At 38.4% G+C, this 27,040-nt stretch overlaps 1 protein-coding gene across 1 annotated transcript in view; it reads left to right on the forward strand.

The window, feature by feature from the left end:
- LOC104495793 (RAC-gamma serine/threonine-protein kinase) overlaps positions 1-26,096 on the forward strand; it is a 43,922-nt gene extending 17,826 nt beyond the window's left edge. Inside the window, exons 7-10 of the mRNA XM_010138809.1 lie at positions 9,662-9,876; positions 12,579-12,666; positions 22,923-23,025; positions 25,858-26,096. Of these exons, the coding sequence (XP_010137111.1) occupies positions 9,662-9,876; positions 12,579-12,666; positions 22,923-23,025; positions 25,858-25,943 (492 nt within the window). The 3' untranslated portion in view covers positions 25,944-26,096. The remainder of the gene's footprint in view (positions 1-9,661; positions 9,877-12,578; positions 12,667-22,922; positions 23,026-25,857) is intronic.
- The last annotated feature ends 944 nt before the right edge of the window (positions 26,097-27,040 follow it).

Here is a 27,040-nt window from a genome sequence, read left to right on the forward strand (position 1 = left end):
AAAAGAAACTAAAACCCAACCACCCAAAACCCGCCCAAAAAAACCTCTACTGGTGAAAACAAATGGAACCTACAAGCGTTCAATGTGTCTTTAGGCAAGTATGCTATATAATGTTGTTTTGTCCAAGGATTGAACATTATTTTTTATCAGCTGGAAACTTGGAAAGGTGATAATTGTGTTCGTTCTTCTTTTTAAAATTATGCATTCAAATCTATTGTGTTCCTGTTCCATGGTCAAAGAATGCTGTCAGAAGAGTCATACTTTAATGTCATATATGGGTAGTGTTGCAGGTGGTGATAATGTTTCTTTTCTGATGGCACAAAAGATTTTTAACCCTCTTATTTCAGTGGTAAATAAATTGTGTGTAATGAGGATACCTGCATTAGAGCTAATCTTCAACAGGCAGCGTTACTCCTTTGTCATACAGACAAATGTAAAGCTAAGTAAAGAAGGTACAATCCACAAAAAAATACCACCACATCCAAGGATCTACCCTACTATGAGGGTTGAAGATTTGCTTGTTCATTTGCGTTAAATTTGATGAAGTCTTTAACATTCACCTCTATCGAGTTATATAACAAAAAAAAGATTCCTTATTAAAAAAAATTCAATCATGGTATAAAAGTATCTCATCAGATGAATATTTAATTGCGAAGTCTTTAACCAACACTGATGCCATAATTATTTTTCTTTTTATATTTGAGTAGGTGTTTGTCTTAACCTGTGGTATGAGACATTGCTGCTTCCTGGTGAGGCAGGATGCATTGCTTTTTGCTGTTGGCTTTTGCTTAAAACCAAAAAGCCCTAACTTCTGATAACTTGTTCTCATTTTCTTGAAAGTACAGTTAGTTTGCTCAGTAACCAAACACTGTAATTATGTTGTTCTGGTTTGCTTAACTAATTTTCTAATTTTCTTTTGCCTTCCAAAGGATAGTTCAAGTTTATTTACTCTCTGTATACCTAGGTGCTTCATGCATAATCTGATTCTTAGCAGAGGCACAACAGAATTTATTTTACCTGTGGAAATGTGGTTTAGTCTTGGTGTGTGCTCTTCAACAGCTGTCTGTTGTGTATTTGGCTATGTTTTATTTCTGGATGAGGACCAGTGTTGGGGGTTGTGAGGAGGAATAGCACCTATGCCTGAAAATATTTTCCATTCTGATTTGTGGGAGATTCTCAATACGGAATTTTCTCTTTACACTAGAATTCCAAGTACCAAATTCTTTTTTTTTTTTACATTTAAAGAATATAGAAATGCAAAAATTTATCTTGAAATGTTAGCACCTCATGAAAATTCAAATGGGGTCTTTTTTTCTGTTTTGTTATCACTTAACTGTATTTTAGTGTACCACATTGTGTCATCTTATGCTCCTAAGTCATCAGAAATACTAATGATTTGAATATGGGCATTTTTGTCAGCTTGGCATTGCCAGCAGGGCCCTGAGATGAACTTGATGGAATATGGACAAGGCAGGGTATCCAGGGCAGATCATCATTTATTGGCAATAACCAGCATCAAGATCAAAAGATGGGAAGCATTTAGATAGGAGTATGAAACCATTGCTCAGTTACACATGGAAGAGTTGCTGCAACAACAGATAAATTAGAGTTAGACCTTCTCCTGAAGCCAGATAACCAATGATGTAACAAGAATTGGAATTTTCATGCAATCTGGTTAATCTCACCAGACACAAAATCTAATTGTCCACATGCAGTATCAGACTTCTCAAGAGGAAAGGTGTTAACAAGTATGCGAAAATAATAAAACAAATAAAAGACTAGAAAACCGATTAGTTCCACACTGCTCATAAATCAACTGTTGTATTCAAACCAGAACTTTAAGGCAGAGGGCAGTTTTCTAATAAAACCCACGTTTTCTTTTAGTACAACAAGTGAGTATCACAATTTTGCAAAGACTGTCTCAATAACATGCTTGAAGCTTTTTTTCATTAATTTTCATTTAATCAATGCAAATGTTATTTCCATCTCAGCAAAAGCTTTTAGTTTATATGAGAGTAATGAAGCATAAACAAAAGCTGAACAAATGCTGTTTAACATCGGTAAAAATTCAAAATCATTTCAGGAAGAATGAGCAGCCAGAAAGAAATATCACAGTATTATTATTTATTACTTCATACACATCTTGCATCTTATGGCAGTGTATGTTATGGAGACAGCTGCTAGTGCAGTGATAATTAATACAGATATGAACAGGTCTGCAGTTTTCCTTCCGATGGTAGAGCTGCCAGAGTTATGAGAGACAAGTGCCATCTTTCTGTAGACTGAACCATCTTTTGTTTTTACTTGCTGCCTTCCATGAAAGGTGTCTGTTAATTCTAGAACAGACTTATTTTAGCTTTCTGGGTTTTTTGGGAGTTTTTTTGTCCATTGAATAGGTTTTACTCCTGAGGGGTCTTTTTAATGTAATGTGGTTGTTCACTTCGGTTTTTGTTTTAGTGTATTTGGTTTTGCTAGATTTTTGGCTTGGTTTTGGCCTTTGTTAGAAGACTTTTTTGATTTGCAATAGCTTTTTTTTTTTAATCTTTAGATTTTTATTTCTACTGAAGTCAGAGTCCCTTGTAGGAGGTTAAACTCTAATTAATATTGCATACTCTCTATTCTAGGAGGCTTTGGTTAATTCACATTTATACCAGAATGTATCATTTCGGATACTGCACAATGTGTGCCAGCAAATGAAAAAAAATCTAGTTTGCTAATTTTTTGAAGGTTACAAACCAAAAAGCTGGTTAAGATGGGGAAAATCTCTAGTACAAAAAGGTATTGGGAAGAGAGTCTGCATTAGGACCGGAAGTAAAACAGCAGTGCAAACCAGAAACAAAATGGAGAAAAACTACATGCAAAAATTAGAGTAGAAAATTAGAGCAGTAAGGAAACTTTCTTCCTTGACTCAATTCTCAGGTATCGATTTCCCAGGGTTTCTATTAACGTGGCATTTTCTCTTTTCGACTCTCTGTAATGAAAGCAGTGAGTATTCATTGAAGTGTTTTGGGTTTTTTTCTATTGACGCAGCAATGATTTCACTGTTTATACCAAGGTACACTTATAGTACCTAAATTTGTATAATACTCAGCAAACATACCTTTCAACAGGAAAGATTTTCATACACTTGGATAAAAGCCTGTTTCTATAAAGAATTGTGTATTGCCTTTGTTCATTAGTGTTATGTTATAAATTTTCTCATTGTATTTGTTACTACAATTGTTAGAGAAATAGTTTTAAATATTTTTAGCAAAATAGTTTTAAAATTTTGTTGAACAATGTATGAGTGAATATTTGTTAGCAGACCAACAACTGTAGCAATAAAAATGTGTGAAGGCTTAACGGGAATGCTTAAGGAACATACACTCCACCTGAACTGTAAGGTTAATTGAAAACAGTTTTTTCCCCTTAAATTAACAGAACATTGGTGTATCCAAGTTCTCAGTTTTCTTTCACAACATAGGTGTGCAGACAATTTGTTTAGATGTTTAAATATTTTCCCATCTGTTCTGTCAAAATTATTGATTGAGCAACAAGCTATTTGTAATGTCCTATCAGAAAGTCTATATCTAATGTATTAAGAGAAAGCATAACTGTGTCAAAAATGTATTTGCTTTTCTAAGAAGTTGCCTTGGTCATCTAGCACAAAGTATGAAAGCAAACTGTATTTTTAGTACTGTTCTTTTAAAGATAAAACCCAATGCTGACAATCCTTTGTAGGAGATGGACAGTGAGTTGTATGAAACCTTTCATGCTCAAGGTTATTGCTAAATTTGTCCAGCTCACTACCATTGAGAAGTCTGTGGGAAGTACATTTCTTGGTGTGAATTTCTGCTGTGTACCCAAAAATCTTCCAGAGGCTGCTTATCGGAGGTGTTTCATTCTCAAGAAAACACAGTAAAAACAGAATTAAAGGATCTTCTACATTCAGCTCAGTTTGTGTTGGAGGCAGTCATGCCTTGTCCAGTATTCTGTAATTAGCGAAGAATCAGAGAATCCTAGTTTCACTGAAGGCAAGGGGAAATACATGGTTGGCTTAAGATGGTCAGAGACTTCACCTGTTACATTGCTGGCTAATCGCCAAAAAAAAATTTGTTTTCACAGAATCTTGTAAAAGCATTGCTTGTGTTTGTATCTATGTCTCTTTGACTGACTCATTGAGTTACTTGCTTCTTAAGCCTCTGCCCCAAGCTTGAGATGTGTCTCAAGCTGCTGCTGCTTAGAAAACTTTCAGCTGTAGCTACTGAAGAAATAGATAATGAAAGATACCTTTCCACTAGTTTTTACCATAAGAATTAAATGGACATCGAATTCTGTGGACTGTGTTAGGCTTTTAAAGGAGTGATGTACCAAAACCAAAGGACACCCGGTAAACTTAAAGATTAAAATCTACAACCACTGGTGAAGCAGATGAGGAAGTCTTCATAATGAATTTTGTTTTCTGGGAAAGAGAAAACTTCCAGTGGTACTAACAATCTTTATTAATATTTTTGAGTCCCAGACACTGGACTTTCCAGTAGTGGAGAACAGAGTTAGAAGAATGCACATAGAAAAAAATTTTTCTTTTCTGATCTGTAGTTACTTGTCATCAAAATGAATTGTTATGTGTGAGGGGCAAACACGATTTAATTCGTATGATCTTAGCACCCTGCAGTGTGTTTGTGTTGTCTTAGTTCATCACAAAGGCAAAGTTCAGGCTGTGACCTGAATTTTTTACGTCGTATGTAGGAACTGATAGTCTTTGCTCTGCATATGAAGCACTGTCCCATTGCATACTTGGTCATGGCTGATAATACTCTCTGGAAATACCAAAGCATGCGGAGCCAGTGAAGTCACTAGAGAATAATTTGGTTTCCCTTGTTACAATTGGCTATTCTTGCTATCTCATTAAATTTAAAAAAGATTTCAGTTGCCTTTTGACCACAATACAAATTAAAGTTTTAAGGTAAATAAATAGCTTTCCCTTAGCTGAAACTATATTATTGTCCAGCGCCTCTAAAACATCCATAGAAGCACTAAAGTACCTGCATATGCCTGGCTAATGGTTCTTGCTTGTTAGAAGGTGTGTGTGTTACCTAACCTCTTACATATTTACTGAAGACTGGAAAAATACAAACGTCAGTGGCATCACTGCAGCTTTTTTATCTCTCTAATCCCAGGATGTATCCTTTTACTGCAGGTGTTAGGTGTAAGTTTTAGAGGGGCATCAACACCTGTAAAAACTGCAGTGGTTTCAGTGCAGCAATGAGATTATGTCCACTGTGGAACCCCATTAGACTGCTGCAGTGATCTAGAGGAGTGCAGGCTGGGAAGAGAATCAGGCCCTCAACCTTCCCATTACGGGAGGATGGCTGTTGCAGCTGTCTGGGTGTGCAGGGATAACTGGCAGAGTCAGTGTGACTTCTGTGGTGTAACTTTGGGGCAGAGTTTGACAAGCATTTCTTTTTGCAGCAGGACTGCATCTGATGCTGCCTGCCCTGGTGTTCTCACTTGCGCCACTACTGTTTGCATGGCAGTTGAGTTGCTTAGGTCGGAAAACTTGGGAAATCAGGTGAAAAATTACCCAAGATCAAACTTTTTTTCCACCTTCTTTTTTCTTAGTATGGGTCTACTCTGTGATGCAGTGTGATGCATAGTTTTGGCAAGGTAAGGGAAACTGGTGAATGAGCAGAAACAAGAGGTGAGTTGGCACTGCCTCTGAAAGAACCAGTTGTTGAGCTAGAGTCCTGAAACCACATGGAGTAAGATTCCGTCTAGTAGGAAAAAATACTGTCATTTTAAAAATTCTATTTCCCATACTATTGTATCATCCAGACTGAACTGCAGTAAGCCCACCTCCTGATTTACTCAACATTGGGAAGACACTTGGGTGCAGTGGTGATATGAGGTGTAAAATAGGGATGAGTGACTATAAACGTTATCCATGCACTGAAGTCACATCTTGCTGGGATGCTCATCTAAAAACTCACCTAGATCTCGATGTGGTGGCTTTGGATTTTGGCATCCTACATGTATAAAGCAGATGAAGGAAGGCAAGTCATGTATCTGAATGATCTGAGTGTTTAAGCAAATTTTGTGGAAGAAAGCGTGTTACTTCATCTTTACTTCGTGCTTCACGAAAGTGCATCTGACTGGAGTAAGTACTCAATGTAGTCACTCTTTCAGCATCTTATGGGTTCCTTGTGATCCTTCTGTGTGATACCTCTAGAGAATATTAATGTATGACTTTACAATGCTTACCAGAGTGGCTGAGCTTGTGCTCTTTACAATGGTTTTGGTGTTTTGGTGAGCTTCTGCCTTTCCTCCTGCTGTGACATTGAAGGGGCTGGGTTATTAGGACAGTGTATTCATTTCAGTACAGATTTGTGGGTCTGGGGTGGGGGGCAGGGAGACAAGAATTGGCTGGAAAAGATGGTGGCAGCTTTTAAGGGCAGTGTACAAAGTCCAAGAAATCAAGCTTCTACTGTGTCTGTGCCCAGCCAGATGCATAGGCTGGTACCCCACATGTACAAGGCTACCCCACAAATAGTTGGAGGTACAGTAGTATTCGTCCTCACAACTAAAGGAGACATTTCTAAAACCAGATATCCACCTCATAGTAGGCAAAAGATTTAATTACTCATAGGTGCAAAGCCTGCAGCTGTACGTCATGTTCATTTTAGTACTTGAGTTGAAACTTTCTTGACCTGTGTTCAGTGTAATTAAAACCAAATCCCTCAAATCCAAGAGTTATTTGGAAAGGATTCTGTAATGCTAGGGCAGTGTGTGTAGACATGTTCTCATGCCTGCCCTAATTATATGGATTTGGTCGTAGGAGCGGCTGGACTCCAGCACTTCCACTGATTTGTCACAGTCTACAAATCCCGGAGTTTCTCAATGCCATGGGGAGTAGAAATGACTTAAAGAAAATATTTGTGTGTATTTACTGTGAATGCATTCTGCACAATTTTTATTACATTTATATTAAAACAAGTTGTTATGCATTTTGCTTTATTTACACTATTTTCAGGCTGTTTTCCTTTTGCCTAAATGAAACCCTTTTGATGCTCTTGCTTGTCTGGCTGGCTGTAAACCAGGTATTTAAACAAAAATAAAGAGCTGCCAGTTTTGCCAGCTGGGGATGAGAACCCGGCTGGTGGTATGCGGGTTCGGGAGGTAGTTAATCCAGCTTTTATGCTTTTTTATGATTTTATGTAAAAAGAGGTTAAAAATCACATTTGGCTCTTTCTTTGTACCACTGTTTTGTTGCTGTTGTGGGAATGCAGCAAAAGGTTGCTCATACTTTTTATTATTATTAGGTAAATTCCTGCATAAATTAGGTAAAGCCCCAGATACAGTTTGCTTTAGCTGTTGGCCATGTGATTTGCCTTGTTCAGAGAATGATACGTTTTATCTTCCCATTGCCTTCTTTTACAAATCACACATGCAAACCACACCTTAACTTACTCGTAAAAAGAACCTACCACTGCCTCACAATTTTATATATTTCACTATCTTCAAAAGAGAAGAGTAGTTAACTGTACAAATAGGAGAAATATTAGCAGTGGTGATAGATAAAGTAGAAAAATATATAATGCTTTTATTGTGTGGCAAAGAAATGGTGTTTTAAAGACAAGCGTCACAGATTTCATATACAGTTTTACAGCAAATAGCTTGCAATATGCTCAAATTCGTGAAACATTTAATTAATTTTAAAGTGCAGGAGTTATTTTAGTTATTTTTGTCATATGTGCCTATTCAGATAATTTGTTGCCTTTTACACTTCCCAAAATTTCCCCCCCTATTTGGAAATATCAATGATATAGCGAGTCTGTGTGTTTTGGCACAGCTGTAAATAATATGTGTCAATGTGTTAATATTTATGATTTTTAAATCTTATATACATGAGGGATTTGTAGTACACTTCTTTTCATCATGTTTCTACTACTAATCCTTAAGGACAGTGAAAACTAGGAAGACGAATGCATTAATTACTGCAGAAATGTCAGAATTGCCATACTGGATCAGACTGCATTTTGTTTATGCTAGTAAACACGTACCAGACAGTTCAGAGCGGGGTTGGGTTTACTGGGGGAGAAAAAGGAGAGGTGGATAAATGAGCTCAGCACTCCTCATTAGACTGGCTAGGGTAGAGTGCGTGTCCTGTGATGTGGTCACTGCCACTTAGTGTCCCCACATGGGTGAGGCCTGTGTCTGCCTTTGCTTCAGGGGGAATTATTGGAAGTCATCTGGCACTTTTTAGAGAATCACAGGATAATGTACTCTGATGTGTTAGAGGATACCTTAATCATTAAAGCTTGGAGGCTTTACTACACATCACCAGAGTTTCATTACTATCTATCTAAGTGAATGTGTGTCTGCTTACAGTTCCAGTCTGGGTGAGCTCTTTGTAGTGGTGATTGCATTTGTCTGTGTGTTGTAAAAAGTATTTTGTTCTCTGTGGATTAGTTTGTTGTTTGTTTTTTTTTTTTTTTTAAATTAGTCATATGTGCTGCCTTTCAGAATCTGCCTTTTAATGATACAGAAACAAATCTTTGTAAAGAATTGCTAATTTGAATATAGTCCAAATCTATTAGTTGCATTTCTTTGATCTTTCTGTTTATTATTTAAGTCTAATTCCTTGTTTTAAGGTTTTTGCCTCTTTAATAGATATTTCTGCAGCAAATACCTCAATTTGGCACTTGCAGTTGTAGTGCCTTCTGTATTAGCAGTGTTAACATTTATTAACTTCTTACTGTTGCATCTCTTTTGAACGAAAGGGTATGATCATCTAGAAATTCACAGAAATTGGAATTACATTTGTCTGTATTCAGTAGCCTTCAATTTCCTTATTGCTTATGGTTTCATTACAGCTATGTGCTGCTGCTATGTTGTCTCCATTTCCGTAGTTTAATATGAAGGTATATTAAGGTCAAGACACACCGCTTATGTACCTTATTCCAGTTCTCTGGGGCTGCTGGGAGAAGGGCTGTGGAGTAGGTCATTTTTAGGTACACAACATTGGAGGCTTATATTAACAAATTACATAAATGTTAGATTTTTGTGATTTTGTAAACATAGTACCATAGCAAACGCATATAAACATTGTCATATTCACAGTTCAGGTGTTTGGACTATTGCATGGAAGGTAATGAAACTGTCAGGAGAAATGCATTGAGGACTTCTAATGTAAACAAAGATCATAAAGAAGCTAAGCTTGTCTTAGTAACATTAAGATGATTTTAGATTTGAGGCTTTATTCTTACAGGTGGGCTAAGGAAGAGGAAATGACTGCGCAGGGAGATGCTTCAGTTCTCCTAGAAGAATGCTAACTGAGGCAGTAATGCCCGTAGATCTTCCTAAAGCCGTCTGGGTACCCTATAAACAGGATGGTAGAGGAGGTAGGAAAGGGGAAAATGCAGTCATGGTCGTACTGAGCCGGTCACTCTCAATTTTTCATTTTGCTTTTAGCAGTATGGTCCCTGGCCTGGAATTTCAGTGAGCTCAGGTGTGTGAGTCAGTACCTCAGCTGCATATATTGAGCCAGGTTGTGGGAGTCCTTGTAGCACACTGTGAAGATACCGTCTTGGAAGCATGTTCTTATAGAGGTGCATCAAATAGACGGCAATGATGATGTCTGAAACAGTGGATGTCTTACAGCTGGTTTTGGTTTCCGTCTTAGGTGTTGGAAGATAACGACTATGGTCGTGCAGTGGACTGGTGGGGATTAGGAGTTGTCATGTATGAAATGATGTGTGGAAGATTACCGTTCTACAACCAAGATCATGAGAAACTATTTGAACTGATACTAATGGAGGACATAAAATTTCCTAGAACTCTGTCTGCAGATGCAAAATCATTGCTGTCAGGCCTACTGATAAAGGATCCAAATAAGCGGTAAGTGAAATTACTTTGGTATACAGGCCTAATAAATACTGGAATTATGCTGAGGCTAATGCTGTCTGTTCTTCCTGTCTGAAGGGTCTGTCAGTCACAGGGAAGGACCATATCCAACCATACAGTCTCAGATTTCTACTTTATTCAATACAGCAATGATAATGCAGAGTGAGTTCAGTGCACAAAAGGGGAAAAAAACATGTGGAAGACAACACTTTTTTAATCGTTCACAGCAAACACAGGGATCTTTTTGGAGTTAGATTGTGTCCTGGAACAAAGGGAAGGCTCTCAGTTGTTTTTCAGAGTATGACTTAACCCTGAGTTGGCTGTAGTGTCTCGTGGGGACTTCAGCACTTTTTCTTGGAAGTCATCATGCCAGAAGACATGTATAGAGAGCCACAGCTTAGTTTTATTAGGGCATGTTAAAAAGTCACATATTAGACCATGTAAACTAGTAACTTCTTGAAAAATGCGTCTTCTGAGTGGAATTTAAATACAGTGGTTTGAAAGCAAGTAGCACCCAGCTGCTGCTTGTGCCTTTAGTGGCGGGCTTTTCTCTCTGGGATTGTTGTTTAGGAGAGCCATTTTCCAGTGGCTTCTGCACTGGACCACCAGTGTCCGGTCCCCTGTGGTTCTAAGACAAATCTCTGTCGTTGTAAATCAGTGAAGTTTATCGGTGGGTCCCCTCTTTTCCCCAGTCTCTCTGTTGTTCTTGCAAGTCTCTTGGCATGTTTTCAGGCGGCAGGCATTCTTCTGGCTGCCTGTCTCTCTTCTTAGTCCTTTATCCTCTGTTTGTTCTCAAGAAGTTTTCAATAGTGGGCATTACTCACTGGCACTCAGGGCAGGACTGGTTGCTGTGTTTCTCCGAGGGATTTGCCTGCACACGGACAAGTGTCACAGCCAGGAAAACAAGTGGTCAGCCTTCCTCCTAACCAGCAATGCCCGTTCAACTGAATTTACTGTGTGCAGTAAAAGCAAATTGTGATCAACCATCCAAATACATAGAGAGTAAAAGTAAGAATTTGTTCCTGTAGCGACTTCTAATGCATTTTAACCTCCAATCTGATCCACCAAATGTATTAACCTTTAGAATTGAAAAGGTACTTCCTTGTAATTAATCTTTGCAGACAGTGATGTTTATTACAGACTTACATTTACAAGCTTATTCATACCCAAGTTGTGGTGCTAGCTATCCTAAACAGGGTGGGAGCACAGAGGTTAACTGCAGTTTAGCTTTTCTCTGAACAGCTGGATGAGAAGATAATTGAGAGAGGTCTGGAGACTGACAGCTAACTGGGATGCTTTGCAGAGATGTAGAGAATTTTACAATGAGTACTTGAGAAACAAAGAGGATTACAGCTTGGAAAAGAGAGTAACTTTACACCCAGTTACTGGAAGTCTGAGGTAGTAGTCCAGAGTATTTTTTTGTAATTTTGCAGCAGGGTAATAGCAAGAAAATACTGATATTTTTTTCTTGGTTGTGGGAAGTGTTACTCCTTGCAATAAATACTTTAGAGAGGAATTCATCTTACTCAAAAGGTTGCTTTTAAAATTTGCCTTTGTATCTTTAGCAGTTCCTTTTAATGGAACACAAATTCCTCGTGTCACTCTTCTTGTCAATATTTAACATGTATGGGCTGCTTGTGCAGTTAAAATTACCTTTTCTTCTGTTGCAACTTCTTTCTGTTAGACCACTAGGATAGCCAGGCTCAGGAAAAAGTTAGGTGAGAGCTGAGCAGTCCTTAAAGTCCAGGTGCTGTTGAAAGGGACAGAGGGTTCCCTTCACTGGGTGTGTGGTTCTCCCTCCACCAACAGCAGATGTTCAAGGGAGCTCACTAAACTTCCTGAGTCAAATTTAATTTGCTAATGCCACAAAACCCAGCCAGTTTGTTCTTGTTTTCTCATCGCAGGGTTAGGTTTTTTGCAGATTAGTGAGCTGACTCAGCTCACAGTCATCAGTGGGAATGACGATGTACATGCAAGTGAGAGGAGAGAGGTATGGGCAGGGATGGGACCCTCCTCTTTTGGCAGCAGTAGACCACTCCTGTGAGCTCAAGTCACCTTGAGCAAGTTCACCCAAAGCAGGTGGAATTCCCTTCCTAAAATGATACACCAATAGTACCACAGTGAATAGTGTGGTTATTTCCAGTGGCCTTTGAACAACCTTCTCAGCAGGCCTGTTTATTAATTCATACTAATTGACTTAGATTGAGACTATTTTATCATAATTGTTTAATTGTTGGAGCACCCAGATGCAACAGCAGTGAACACTGTATAAAAATGATGTATGAGTCATTACTGATTCATTGCCTGGCACCTCCCTGGCAAAATTTTATGTTAGTATTGTAGGGTTAGTTTTGATTTTTAAATAGTGCCACAGTGTTAGTTGGTCTTTAAAAACATACTTAAATTTAGTTTTCTTGAAAGTGAAAGAATTACTAAAAAAGTTTATAATGTACAGCAATGAACACTGTAGTTGGAATAATCAGATAGAATAGACCATGGCATGGATGCTTCTACTATCACATTTTCTCTTGAGATCACCTGAATTCATATTAAGCAGGTGAGAATTACATATTAAATGGGTGAGAATTGTTCCTAGGTACTCAAAGACAAATGGTAACTTTTCCAACCATTACAGTAATGTAATCTCCATATAAGAGGAATGATTGTTTAATAAGACTTTTCCCTGCTCTCTTTAGACTTGGTGGAGGCCCAGACGATGCAAAAGAAATCATGCGTCATAGTTTCTTTGCTGGAGTAAACTGGCAAGATGTGTATGATAAAAAGGTATGTCTGTATATGACATCGAATCATCTGGCTTCTGCAAGGTGGTTTCAACTGATAGTCATAGGACTGCTGCTCTCTGAAGTTTGTCTTGTTTTTCTTTGCAACTTTTCGTGTTAAGAAAAATGAATAATTATTCTGAACTAGGTGCACTTACTTAATCTTTTGGTTTTCAGTAATAATTTGTCAGTGGAACAAAAATAAATTTTGCAGTCCAACCTAAACTCAGCAAAGATTTTTCTTTTATTATGTAAATGTCCAAATCTTTTCCTTTTCTTTTTTTCTTCCTGGCCCTTCTTGTATGTTTCAAGATAATGTGAGAAAAGGTAATGGAATTTTATCCTGCATTGTCTTTTTATTTTGGCCTTTTATTGAAAAATTGTCGTATGGAAATAGGAAAATGAATTGATTGGAAAGGACTCATAGCAAAAATCTGCTTTCTGATTGTGTTTAAGTAGACATCTTTTTCAAACTTATTTTTAAAGAGATATCTAAGAAAACTAAAATAGCATTAAAACACTGAGCCAAAACAGCTTGTGGAGAAATCGAGTACTGGGAATTCAATCGGAACAGTTTTCTCTAAACCCAGTCCTGTTCCTGTAACGACCAATACTTTGAGGATGATTTTAGAAAATGAATTTATCTTACTCAGTACTGAAACTCAATTTGACCTTAGTTGTTTTATATACAGAAGCTGATTTTATCTCAGTACTTGTGTAAGAATTTACTTGTTGCTCTAAAGCCCTTCTATTTTGATAAAGCCTTTTCTTTTTTCTCAACTGTTTTACATAGTTAATCTGCCAGTTAAGCTGAGCTCTGTAATTTTAAAAGATAGATTTTACTCTTTTTTTCATTGTCCAAATAAAAGGAAAATGGAAGACATACGAATGAGCAGAATATGTTTATGCCACAATGTCAATGATACAAACTGCTTCTTCAGTTGTCATTGAACTGGAATTCTAAAAATGTGTGGTTGTTGGTATGGTACTGCTCTGACAAATACCAAAATTGAAATAAGGCCTGTATATTATGATACAAAACATGGTACTCTGAAGTTACTCGATACAAGTATGATTTTTCTCTGGCAGTACCATGAGGTTTCAAGAAACTCTAAAAAAAAAAATCAATCTGAGCAAGTATATTAATCAGGTTACTTTATGAGCTCAACCACTGGTTGGTTGTGTAAGGACACTGTAGAGAAGCACTTGGAGGATAAAATCTAAAAATACAAGTTGAGGACCTTTCTGGAGTTTTTTAAACACCAAAATTGGTTGGATTGCAATGTGCTAGGAGTGGGTGAGAAAGAAAAAGCTGTTACATTACTCTTGCTCTGTTGAAAAAGATTTCTTAATTCTTTTACATTAGAAATAGAGCTCTCGGTTCTGTACTTTATTCAACATACTAAGAAAATATGGATACTCTTAATTTTTAAGTATGCGCTTTGAGTCTTTCGAAATGAACGTGGCAGATGTTTTTCAGTCAAGATCTTATTCTGAGCTATTAAAATAAAGGAGGTATTTTGCTTTATGTAAATACATAGAACTATATCTAAATGCAGGTATTTTGCTTTTATGCTTATGGAGGTGGATATGGTTTACTGGAGTATTCTAACTGGAGAAATTGTGTCATTCATTGTTTACTCTGTCCACTGTTGCTTTTGAGAAAATAAATTTGCCAGTAAAGAATCAATTGAATTTCTGCCGAACACTTAACTTCAAGGATCATAGGATTTGCTTTTGTGTAGTGTGGGTGCTCAGTGTGTTCTTTATGGAAAAATAACTCAAGAAAATGGCTTCTGGCAATATATTTTCTGTTTAATTAAAAGTTAATTTTCTTCTTATTACAAAACCATTTATTTGTCTGTCTGGTTAAAACATCCAGTTGTTCCCTCTGCACACGCAGTCTTACCAGTTCTGAAGTATGCAGAGTGTAAGACTGTGCTCTGAAATACAAACTTCAAACGTAATAATAAGGTTAACGAACTTTCACTGAGTATGTTTAATAGAATACTTATATGAATATTTTTGAGGTTTCGGTATTCTAAAATAACTGAGGAGGAATGTGCATGAAACAAATTTGATTTCAAATAGATTTAGTCTATGCTTGCTTCTGTTGCTGTTAATTACCAGTAGTCTTCAGCAGTAGGGTCACTCGGTGAAGTTGATAGTTGATGTAATTATTTGCATAGTAAAAGTAATTCGCAGTATTCTTGCCTGAGGTTTATGCACCATGAAATTTCTGGCTGCAGTTTAGGAGTGTGTTTCTGTTAGCAATGAAAGAACTGAAGTTCACGTTCAGAGTAATGGAAAACAAAACACCATGTATTTTCCAAGTAGTTGCTGGCGAATAGTTTTGTACATGCACACACTGTGCTCCTGTGCCACTAATTTTATCTTTTTCACTAGATATCAAGTACATCTCTGTACTTCTAGGTTATCACTTTACTGGTGTGATTACAGACAGAATTAAGTATCAGTAAACTTTAGAGTATTTCATGCAAATAAGAGTAGCTCTGTCAAGTCAAATGAATCCAAACGGTCAAATGGAATTGCTAACTTTCTGATGCTGCTGACTAGTGAAACTAATTTGGTACTACACAATGATAGTAAAATGTATGGCACACTGGAGCAGAGAAGGTTGTTGCCTTTAAATGAAAAGTGTATAGTAGTTAGAATTTGCGATCAGATGTGTTTATTTTTGGCAGAAGAACCATGAGTGCATATGAAAGAGAGCAGCCTATGCCAGGTTCTTCCTGTGATCATCTCAGTCCTGATGAGTTTTTATCTCCATGCCTGAGTATGAGAAATTGAATAGTTTGGCAAAATCCAAAGACTTCAAAAGCCCAGATAGTTCTAAATAAAATATTTGTTTTATTTTTAGCTAGAGACAGGAAGCTTTTTGAAATTTCTCTGTTACTCATTTAAGAATTGTTTTAGCATATTTTGATTTGGGTTGCAGAAATATTCTTAAGCTGACGGATGTTCTGTCTAGGGTCTTTCACCAAACAAAAACCACATGAGCATTAACTTAAAGATAGGAATTCAGGTATGTCTTCAGGCCTGCAGCTTGAAGCACTTAGGCAGCCTCGTGGCAAAGGAGATCCAGACCTTTTAGTGAAGTCTAGATTTCTTATTGCGTGGAATATGGATGAGGGAAGAAAGGAACCGTATAGGAATTTGGACTGAGATATGCGTATCTCCTGATTCCTGATGATAACCTTTGATCCTGAAGCAAATAAGGGAGTGCTAACAGATTTATTTGTTAATACTGGGAAAGGGAGTAGGGACAAATGGCAGTAAAGGTTAAAGCTGGGGTGTCTGACTTTGCTGCGGATGCAGCATTTGGGAAGGATCCTATCTGAGTGTGGAGACAGCGACTTTCAGCATGAAGTCTGATAGCCGCAAGAAGCTGTTGCTTATTCTTCAGCCTTTACTTAAGATACAGCAACAGCAGATGATGAAATCCCATGATTGAATCCCTGGGTTCAGGCCTGACAAAATTTGCTATATAAAAATCTGCTATATAAAATAAAATAAATGCATGTCTGAGTACTTTCATGTATCAGATTCTAAGGGAAATGGCAAGAAGGAAATAGGAAAATACCAGCATCTGGTTTTAGGCAGTTGCTATTTGAATCGTACTATTTTTGTACAATTATCTGCAGTGCAACAAAGCCCTGCCTTCAACAAAGGCAGGCAACAAAGCCTTCAACAAAGCCCGTAGAAATGACCTTTGTTACTTGCTTTTGTGTTGTTGCCATGTGAAGTAGTAAAAAGATCAGAAAACTGCTAATCAGTCTGATCTTTCCGTTGTGTTTCCAGTGATACTTTAAACTATATGGGCGTGCGATTACCACCCCTTCCCCCAGAAGTATCTGTGGCACCCTCCGGTACTTGAATTTACAGGGAGGATAATATCTACAAGGGTGTCTCATTCTTAAATTGTCTCTGGGAGTTGTAGTTTCTCTCTGTCCATTGTATCACTTGGAAAACAGAGCTTGTCTGTGGGTAAAACCACCTGCTGAAGTCTGCCTTCCTGTGGATCTGTGTTGTGTGACCTCCCTCCACTGAAATCTGAGCTGTTCCTCATGCCCCTGCTTGGACCTCCACAGGCAGTGTCCTAGCCAGGTCCGCGGGGTGTTTCTAGCGCCCGGCCATGCTGCAGCTGCGACTGGTCAGTGGACTGCCGGCTTCTGGGCTGGCTACGGGGATGAACCAGTCCGTGTATGAATGCTTGCTGACTGGCTTGAAACTCCAATTGCCATCTTTCCCTCAGTGGAAATGCTAGTTAGGGGGGGATGGACAGGGACGTCTCTCTTCTCTTCAGTAAATGAGATTAAGTAGTTCCGAGAGAAGTGTCTGTGTTTCTAGTCTTTTCTCCATCACGGTGTATTTGCCCAGCCATTCAAAATTTACTAGGGAAGGGCATACAGATTGACAGATTGCATAATCCAATCAGCTCCTGTTTCCTTTGGTAATGAGCTAATATCAGAAAAAGGACAGAAGATTATTGTTAGGAAAGGAAAATCGGTATTTTAAAGGACTTTACATTTGATTAAAATACTGTTGCTGATGATCTAATGTTGCAAGACTGAACTAAGGTGTTGTGTTGTTAGTATCTCTGCGTGATTTTTAGGGTCACCAAGCATTTGCTTTGACGGAAGCTTAAAAGATAGACAAATGAGGGAACATGCGTTGTCAGATACGCGTCAGAGAAATACAGAATTTTGAGACAAGCTTTGCTAGTGTCCTTTTAAAATGTTTTGTGATGTTTTGTAAGTTAGTGAGTTTCAGTTTATGTGAAAATAGACTGTTTACTTGGAATGTCATTTGGTAAGTTAGCTAGTTTGGTAATACAAATACTTTTTTTTTCGGAGTTGACAATCTGTGAATTGTGAGATGTTTTCAGCACTTCGAGCTGAGCATGCTTGTGAGGAAATACAAAGGTGTAATTCAGTGGTGTGACTGCATTCTCTCAGTACAGTTTGGGTTTTTCCACCATTTTGATTTGGCTAATCTCGTCTGTTGATTCTTGTCTCATCTGTTGATTCTTGAAAATAATAAGTTTGCAGTTTTGGTTCTCCAGGAAGGTTTAAGGTAGGTGAAAGTTTGATTTCTGCACATCAAGTTGTGAACACCTAACTACCAATATGTAATTCAGCTTTCATAGTCAGAAAGAACTGTAACATTTGGCACAGTATTTGATATATATCATACTTGAATAAGTAGTAATGGAAATTGTTGAAATACAGCATATGATAATAATACAAGGAATTATTAAAATACCTGTTTTGTAGTTATTTTTATAATAAATTTTCAAAATCTGTAAGCTATGAGAAAAGTAGAATGCATGTCATACGTTGTAATTTATTAATAAAGGAGAGGCATATATGTTGGGATGCAGCAGTGATGGTTTTTTAATTGGACAGCTTGGAATGTCATACTGAAGTTGAACAATAAGTCAGATTCAAATAGTTATTCCTCATGCATAAAACCTGAAATTGAACAATAGTGCTCACTCTTTAGTAGTTATATGATGTGTAAAGAATTACTGTGTTTGAGAGTTTTGAGATTATAATCCATCTCATTTATTTGAATAATTCACTGATATTCTTACAGTAGTGTTAATTTTGAGTTCATTAGAAGGAAAATTCCCTTTAAATTAAAAGGAGAAGGAAGATCAGCTTGATGTTCTTAAGCATATTTGTCATTTGGCAGACTGAATGCATCAGTTACTTTGAAGTAGCTTCAGCCATTTCCAAATACAACACCAAGACAAATGACTCCTGTCAGATTATTTTTGAGCTAATAAAGTTACGTATTTTCTGCAATGCTGAAGTATTTGTGCAGTTGTTCAGTAAATGTGTGAAAGCTGAAGGTGTAGAATAGAGCCTTCCCATCTCTGTGTGACTGAAACAGGTACTGTACCCGCCCCTTACCCTCCCCTGAGAGCTGGGTGGCAGGTTTCCCAGGTCTTGAGCAGTGGTGTTCCTCACATGTTGTTTTCAATAGATGCCAAATGGAAATGCCATTCACTGGACATAATAAAGACACTTAAGAATTTGATACTGCTTCTGCTGTCATTTCTAACATCAAGCCGTGGAACTGGCCAGTGCAGGTGTAGCTTGACAGATAGGTGTGAAATTGGATTTTTGCCTTGAACATCAACTCCTATAGTCACTGAACTCACACTGAGTTTTGACGTTATTTATTTATACACACACGCACATCTATGTACATGTGCTTGTGTAATGCATAAGCCCAGAAAATCTGTATTTCTGGTCCTTAGAGTAAATTGTTGGGTGCTGGAGGTGCAGCCTTCTAGACCACTAGGAGGAAAATTGTCCCGTACTAAAGCTTGGCAGCTGGGACTGATCAGTGCAGTTCTCGTGCAGACTGACCTGTACTTTTCAAAAGCTCATTTTATTCGTTCTGGGCACAGGTTACTGGGCGTGCCTTGTGGTGCTCACATTACTCTTGGATTCTCAAGTCGGAAGTAGGGAAAAGCTATGACAATAACAGCTGGATACCATTTCCATGTGGCACCAAACACGAACTGCCACTGGCTGTAGAGTGGCATCTTCATGTTGCCACCTCAGAGCTGTAGTTTATGTTGGGTGTTTTGTTCTTCGTCATTAAACCTCAGCTTCCTTTTCCCTTGGGACGTAGGGAGAAGCTTCTCAGTTCTTATTCAGGCTCTGTGTCAATCTTAAGTGGTTATCTCTGCAGCAGTTGCACCTTGTTTGTCTTTCTAATGGTTTCATTACGGCTGAAATTTGTGGAGATTTTACTTTCAGTTTCTAAATAAAATCTGACAGTTAATGAACAAAGGTGGCATCCTTCCAGAAGGATGATTGCCAGTTTTCTGTATCATGGCCTGGCATGTTGGTGACATGGCTTACAAAATCTGTCTTGAATGTTTCTGTTCCCAGTCTCCTGAAAGTGGTAGTGAAGTACTGTGTCCCTCTGCATACACTTGTGTGCATCATTTATACCATACTGTGTGCTTCTGCTTTGCCTGAAAGGTTAAGAGGAAAGGATTTCTTAATGCATTTCTCTCATTTTCTTCTGGAGGTGATGCCTGAGCGCTGTGTGCCAGTTCCTAATTTCTTGGCAAGGTTCTCCCTTTTTCTTTAGAGGTTCTCCCATTAGAAGTGGGAGTGTGTCTTGCAAGTATCCCAACAATTATAGGAGGATCAGAGAACAAATTGACTTGGGAGAGGGAGAGGTGTGCCTTGGGTGGCAGGTGAGCAGTCTAGAGTCGAATGTCCCCTAGACCTTAGCCACAGCTGGTTTGTTGAAGATGGGGTAGAGCAGGTCGAAAGTAGTGATCCCCAGTTCTAGTTGTCCTCACATCTGTGCTGGTGGAAATCATGCTGTGAGGGAAGAAGGCAAGAGTGTGTGGAAAGAATTAAGAACCCTTCCTGCTGTCCTCCGTCCAGTTGTATCTCTGTGTTTTAATGTCAGCTACTGTTTCCTCTTTTCCATAGGCTGTAGGGGTTGGTTGGTGTATGTGAGGGTATAGCTCATGTAAATACCAGTGTAAGCTGTTGTGGAGAGCCACGTGGCTGCATGGTTTATTGTTGCAGTAACTGAAGTTTCTGACTGATCTTAATGTCCGGGATATGAAGGGTACTGCTACAAGAGAGATGAATCCTGAAACACCAGTGATATAAACTTGCTTTGGGTTCCTCCCTTCAGGTTACAGCCTGGAGTTTCACATGTGGAGTTTCAAGCTAAAGTTGTGCTGTAACTGGAAGTTCCATCACCTGACTTCCTGGATGTTATAGTAGTTTTCCATGAAGCCTAGCTCCTGAGCATTGAATTGAACACCAGCTTCCTCCTGTCACCCATGATTGATGAATTTTGTTTCAAACCCCACTGAAATTATTATTGTAATTATTTGTTCCTTAAGAGTCATTTAGTACTGTGCTTCTCTTCCTAAAATAGTTTTTGAAGTATTTTCAAAACCTTTACTCTTTCAGACAGATGGAGAGAACAAGGGGTTGATCTAATGTCATGGTGAGGCCTGTTCATTTCAGTGATTGGGGGGGAAGGAAAGAAAACCCTGAGTAAACCAGTAAGTAGCCAGTAAGTTTTTGAGGAAGAAACTTGTCAGCTAATGCATTCTCTTTTTCCTCTCCAGTTGCAGATCCATGCGTTGCTATATATTATGATCTTACCCTGCCCTCCCTTTTGTTAACTTCATTAACTACTTTGACCTAAATCACAGTTGTTAAAGACTGCAGAGTGAGTGTTTTCTCCTCCTCTTCATATTAGCTGTAGCATGAAAGGTCTCTGGTTTGCTTTGTAGCAAGTGGTTTGTTCTGCTGGAGATGTATATTACACCATGGGAAAGATACGGTTTCTTGTCCTTGAGAAACAAGAAAACTTTTCTTAAGCTTGTATTTTCATTTGAAAAGTTCTAATTCTTGTGAAATGGTGTTTTCTATTTCTGATCTGGAAAAATGATCCTTATTGGGGAAGTGGTAAAATTGTTATAAACCTGTTATCTAATGGACTTCTTTTCATACTGAACTAAGAACCGTGAAACTGTCTTTTAAAACGATGGGCAGTGGAGGTGCTTTGAGCAGAGTAAGTAGAGTAGGTTATTTGGCTTCACCTAATCTTTACTTTTTGAATGTTGTTCTTCAAGACAGAAAAAAATGAGAAAAATGACAGTGCGGGGTGTTCCATTGGAGTAACTCTGTGCTTAGGAATTGTGTGACTGCTTTGCTTGGGGGACGTACGACTTTGGGAATCTGTTTTAATAGAGCAGAATTGATCGGGATGGCCAGGATGCAGACAAAAATAATTTTCATTTGATGTGCAGGAATTGTACAATAAAACAGAACACTTTGTTTTTAAACACTGGATGTAACTGGATTTATACCTGGAAGACTCTCCTGATGTTGAGTTTATGTATGTTAGCTCCTTGAGCATTTATCCTGCAATGCCCAAAACCTTGACTTCAAATTGTCTAGTCTCCTTTGGTTAGTACTGACATCCAGAGCTGCTTCTACCATTCCCTGGCTCATGCAGATCTCTCCAAACTGTAAAAAAAAAAAAAGAAAAAAAGTCTTGTCATTGAACACAGTAAAATTATGAAGACTCTTACTGTTGTAAAAAATTATCATCGAAAATAAGAGTTTCCGCAGTGTACATCGTGCATAGAAAATTGTGTGAGGCACATAGAAATTGGGGAGGGGCTTCAACAGCAGCTCCGCTTCCTTTGCTGAGGGGTAAATGACCAAAGTAATTGTTTGGTGTCGGTGTTCTGGAGTCGAGGAGGGAGTTAACAGGAAACTAGTGCAAACCCTGCACGAGGTCTGATAGTATCAGTGAGCCCTAATGTAACCTGTTGCAGAGAAAGGGAATTTCATACACTGTCTTCAGGACGTGTATTTTAAGTTGCACGTGAGGAGATAACACCGAAGGTCCAAACCAACACATTGTCACAAGTGTCACATGCATACCCCCACCCACCCCTTTGCAATACCATACGTACCAAACCAGTCCTTTCTGAGTGGCACCGTGGAGCGTGATATTCCATAGGGAATATGCCTTCCAGTTAAAATCTTTGGCCTGTGGGTGTTTTTTCTGGAGGAGAAGGTGGATAGCAAGGCTGGTTCAGAAGAGGGGCAAGGAAGTCTTGCCTGTGAACAAAGAGTAGTGCTGTGTGTTGGGAAATACCACTGTACTGTGAAAGCAGTAGGATTAGATCCAGCAACTCACTTAAGCATGAACCGGCCTTTTTTCAAATATAAAATTTATTTTCACATTCACATAATTTCTTCTAAAGGTAAGTGCAGATGTAGGCCCTAACCCTGAAAAAAAAAAAATGTATCGTGCTTCCTGTGTCCTCTGTGTAGTCCTTTTGGCCTTAACTGCTTATACCACCCAGTTGTGGTGAAATACCTAGAGGTGCCTTTGCCTGACATCTGTGTGGGTAATTAGAATAGCCTGAAGAGTTTCTAGGTAATTATCTTTATGCAGCTCAATTTATCTGCAAGTCGTGTGAGAGTGATACTTGGAATTTAGCTGTGTTGTGCTGTTAGCTAGTTTCTGAACTAGTATTTTTGAGACTGACGCTAATGGCATCTGTTTCTTGCTTAGAAGTTAAGAGACTCAGCTGCCTCTCCACAGACCTGCTCATTTGATCTGCGGCGTAGGGAGAAAGAACAACTTACTTGGTTTCCTGGTAGTAATTTGTGTGCTCTCAGGTTCACTAATGTAATTTTGTTTCTTGGTCCCTTTCAGCTTGTACCTCCTTTTAAACCTCAAGTGACATCTGAGACAGACACGAGGTATTTTGATGAAGAATTTACAGCTCAGACTATTACAATAACACCGCCTGAAAAATGTAAGTCAGAAAATTACGCAGAAGCATAACTTAAAAATGATCAGTTTATAATGAAGCACTGTGTAAGGTTTTTTTCTCTTGGAATGGAAAAGCCATTCTCACTAATAAAAGTCTTCATATGGAAGTGTGTAAGAGTAGCTCAATGACAGTGTTCTTTCAAAGGAGTAATTACAAGGCTTAGAATGCTAGATCACTCTGGGTTGGGTTTTGGGGGCATTTTTGGTGTGGTTTTGTTTGTGGTTTGTTTTTTTTTATCTTTCTTCTCCTCTTACTCTTCTCTTCCGCTTTGCTTTTGCTTTGCTTTTCTTTTGCAATAAGAGAAAAAGCCGGCTTCAAACGTTTGCTGTTGGCAATCAAGGTCCCAATTCATCAAAGTGCTTGGAACATGGATCCTGCTTTGAGCATGTGGACACTGCTAGTGGCTTCAGAGATCGTGTATGGGTTTAGTGAGTTAGGCGTATTTTAAATGCTTTGAAGACAAAAAAATAAAAGAAACCTGCCAGAGACAAGTGGATGTCTCTTGTGTAGATACTGGTTAGCTGAAAATGAAATTTCCCAAGTCCTGTGCTTGAGCAGAGCTCTTAAAGAAGTTAATAATATACTGTCACTGCTGCCCTGGGCCTTGCGTAGAGTTTCTTCGCCGGAGTAATTGTAATTTCACCACAGCTTGTATATTTGTCATCTTCTGCTACACACACACGCGTCATGATCTGGTTGGCCAAGCTAGGGCTTAACAGAGTTACTTACCAAGCCACAGCAGTTAAAATCTTGCTGATGTGTTCTCGAATGAATTTCCATTTTAAGTGAAATTTTTATTTCTTTTAAATTGGAGGATGGGGTAGGAGGATCACAAAGGTAGACGACAAAGGCTGTGGTTAAGGTTGACTGCCCTGTCGCAGGGCTAGCTCATCTTTTGCTGGTTTTGGATTCCCAGAATTAGCTGCGGTTTTCTGTTGGTATATAGATCTGGAGTGTTCTCTGGATTTTGTGTTTTTAGTGTTTGAGCATGGTCATTTAAGTGATTTTAAGTCTTTCTGTTGTGAAAAAAATTAACCCTTTCCTCTCCTATCTATCTTGATAAGAACTTGTTCATATCTGTAATTTATAGAAATTTTGCTAGAATTTGGATTAACTTGGAGTCTGTTGGTTTGATACCATAAAGTCCTGAGCTCTTGAAACTCCACATGTGCCATGAGAATGGTTATTTACCCATTAAAGGTTGAAGCAATACAAAAATATGTGTATGCTACAGCTTTAAATCTACCGAATTCAGAGCAGGTGATCAGTACCAATGATAGGAAATGTCCTGCCTACCACAAGAACCTGTCGTGGCCTCTGGCTGCTGCACCGTGAAACTGAGCATGATAACGACATGGAGGGTGATGCCTCGCAGCAGTGCAGAGGCCAGCTGTGGCATTGCTGACGTGGGAAGCCCTCCCAGAGAGCTGTCAGGGCTGCCTCACCTGAGGCTGCAGCAAGCAGCATTGCCAGCAGCAAGAAGGTGAATTTTCTCTTGTGCCAGGGAGATCTGGAAAACTGCTGCTGTTTTTAGTGAGCTGCAGTGGTTCAAGGACCACAAGGAGTTTTCTCTTTTCTGGGTACACAGTTACCAACCGTCCATCATTAAAATGCGTTTTAACCCCCTTTTGCATAATCACAGCAGACAGAGGTGATACTATATTGTAGATAACACAACTACTTGTAGATTTAAGAAGAAAAATAATTTTAAATAATTTCCTGTTGCAATACCCAGAACTGCCGAACTAAAGATCTTTTATAGTTACAGTTTTTATGACATTTAGACCAGTTATTTGGATATCGAAGTTTTACAGATCACACTAAATGAATTTGAAACTATATTTTCTATCTACAGAGGTCAAACTGATAGCAAAGCAAACAGGCTCGGTACAGTAGCCTAATTTGAATTGACAGCGTAAAAGGGAGGTTGTATCTGAAGTTACAGAACTGCGAGGCACTGTTGAACTCAAGCAGCCTAATAGCAATTGCTCAAACCCGGATTAACTCTAGTTTTGATATGTAGAATATATGAAGATACAACAGATATATAATTCTAAAAGGTTGCATATAAATACACCAATAGAATAACAGTTGCGGTAAGAGTCTTTAAGGGCAAGCACTGTTAAAAAATCCATGTGAGAATGTAGACCTGAATTCTCAGAGACAGGCAACGTCTGTGCTCGGTTTCCATTGGCAGTGCAGGACTTACGCATATAAAAATATTTATGAATTTGGCTTAGCCTGTGTCTCCTGTGATCCCAGTAAATACTGAAAAATAAATAGATTACTAAAAAATAATACGTAAGAATATGTAAGAATAATATGTAAGAAAGAATTGAAACATACAGAACCTGCATGAATTGTTTATTTTGTAGCTAAAACCAGTTTTTAACTCCCTTAAAATGGAGGAATATTTAAACATATCTACAGTGAGATTATAATTTCCTGAACTCATCTTAAGGAACAATGAAGCCTGGCTGCTTCAGTCCGCAGTTGGCTTCTGAGCTACCAGAAGCTAGATGTGCTGGCCTGTTTTCAGTAGGCTAAAATGGGTAGTAATGATGGGAGTTCTCCTGTGGTAGTCATAATCAAACTAACCAACCAACGCACCCACCCAAGGGGAAATGAAGGGTGACTTGTTGGAAGGATATCCTTTCGGCAAGCATCACTCTGCTGTGTGACCATAAGCTTACGCAACTGAAGTCTTAACTTCATCTTGAGCCTGTAACTTCAGCTGAAAGATACCCTGCGTATCAGGTGAGCAATACAATTTTTAAAAATATAATGACATTTTGAAATTCTCTCTCAATACAGATGACGAGGATGGTATGGACTGCATGGACAATGAGAGGCGGCCTCATTTCCCCCAGTTTTCCTACTCTGCAAGTGGACGAGAATAACTTTTTTGTTCTGCTGCTTCACTGTCATCTTAGGTTTATCACTGAAAAAGATTCCTGAGCATCACCACCAGTACTAGATACTATTTAAGGTAGCAGGGGCACTTCAGAGACCATTCCAAATTGAGAAAGTTTCTTTCCCAAACCTACCTAAAATCCATTTTGGTTTTGCATGAAATAGGAGATTTTCTCTACTACACTCCCCTGCTGTTGCTGCTGCCCATAATCTCAGTGTAAGAGCAATGTCAAGAAGTTACTAACGGTTTCGTTGAAGGTAGATGACGACTTCAGCATTGTACTCTGCGCACAAGCAGTCATCTAATTTTCCTCACAGTGGAGGCTAGACAAAAAACCTGTTGGTCCAGCTTATCTTCTTCCAGAAGGTGAATCAAAATTGCAATTAGTCTAAAAAGACTAGTTTATTACATTTTCCTGCATCTGTTTGTGCTGGTTAGAACAAGGAAACATAGGGGTGGTGATGTACATATGCAAAGTTTTTGTTAGGCATATCATTACTTGAAGCAGGCCTCTGTCATTAACATCTGGCTGGAATTTGCTTGGGAGACGTTTGAAAGAAGGACTTAAACTGTTGATATATATAAATATATATATATATTATTTTTTAATTACTGTTGGATACTACAGAAGACGCAGAAGGGTTGGGCTCACCCAGCCTGCCACTTAGAACTTCCAGGTTCATGTGCAATCATGGAGAATTGAACATTATACATGCAAGAAATGAAGGCATAAAAGCAGCAGTGGAAGTTGTTTAAGGGGTCTTATAATTTGCACCAGATAACATCTTTCTCATGCTTTTCTTTTTCTTTCATGATATACATCACCTCTGATGGCTGAAGAATGTAGACAGGCATAATGGTATTGCTTCTCACCAAAATGTGTGCACCAAGGTAAACAGATGTTTGCCTTACTCATTTTTATTTTGAGTTTGTGAATTAGCTTTTTCTCCAGGTGTTTAACTCCGAATATTCTTTTTCTTTTTTCTTTTTTTTTTTTTGTTTTGTTTTGGTTGTTTTTGTTTGGTTATACTGCAGTAGTATTTATTTTTTAGAGATAAGGATTGTATGTGTCATGTTTGCAAA

Source organism: Buceros rhinoceros, unplaced genomic scaffold (assembly GCF_000710305.1).
Source record: "Buceros rhinoceros silvestris isolate BGI_N320 unplaced genomic scaffold, ASM71030v1 scaffold5976, whole genome shotgun sequence".
NCBI lineage: Eukaryota > Metazoa > Chordata > Aves > Bucerotiformes > Bucerotidae > Buceros > Buceros rhinoceros.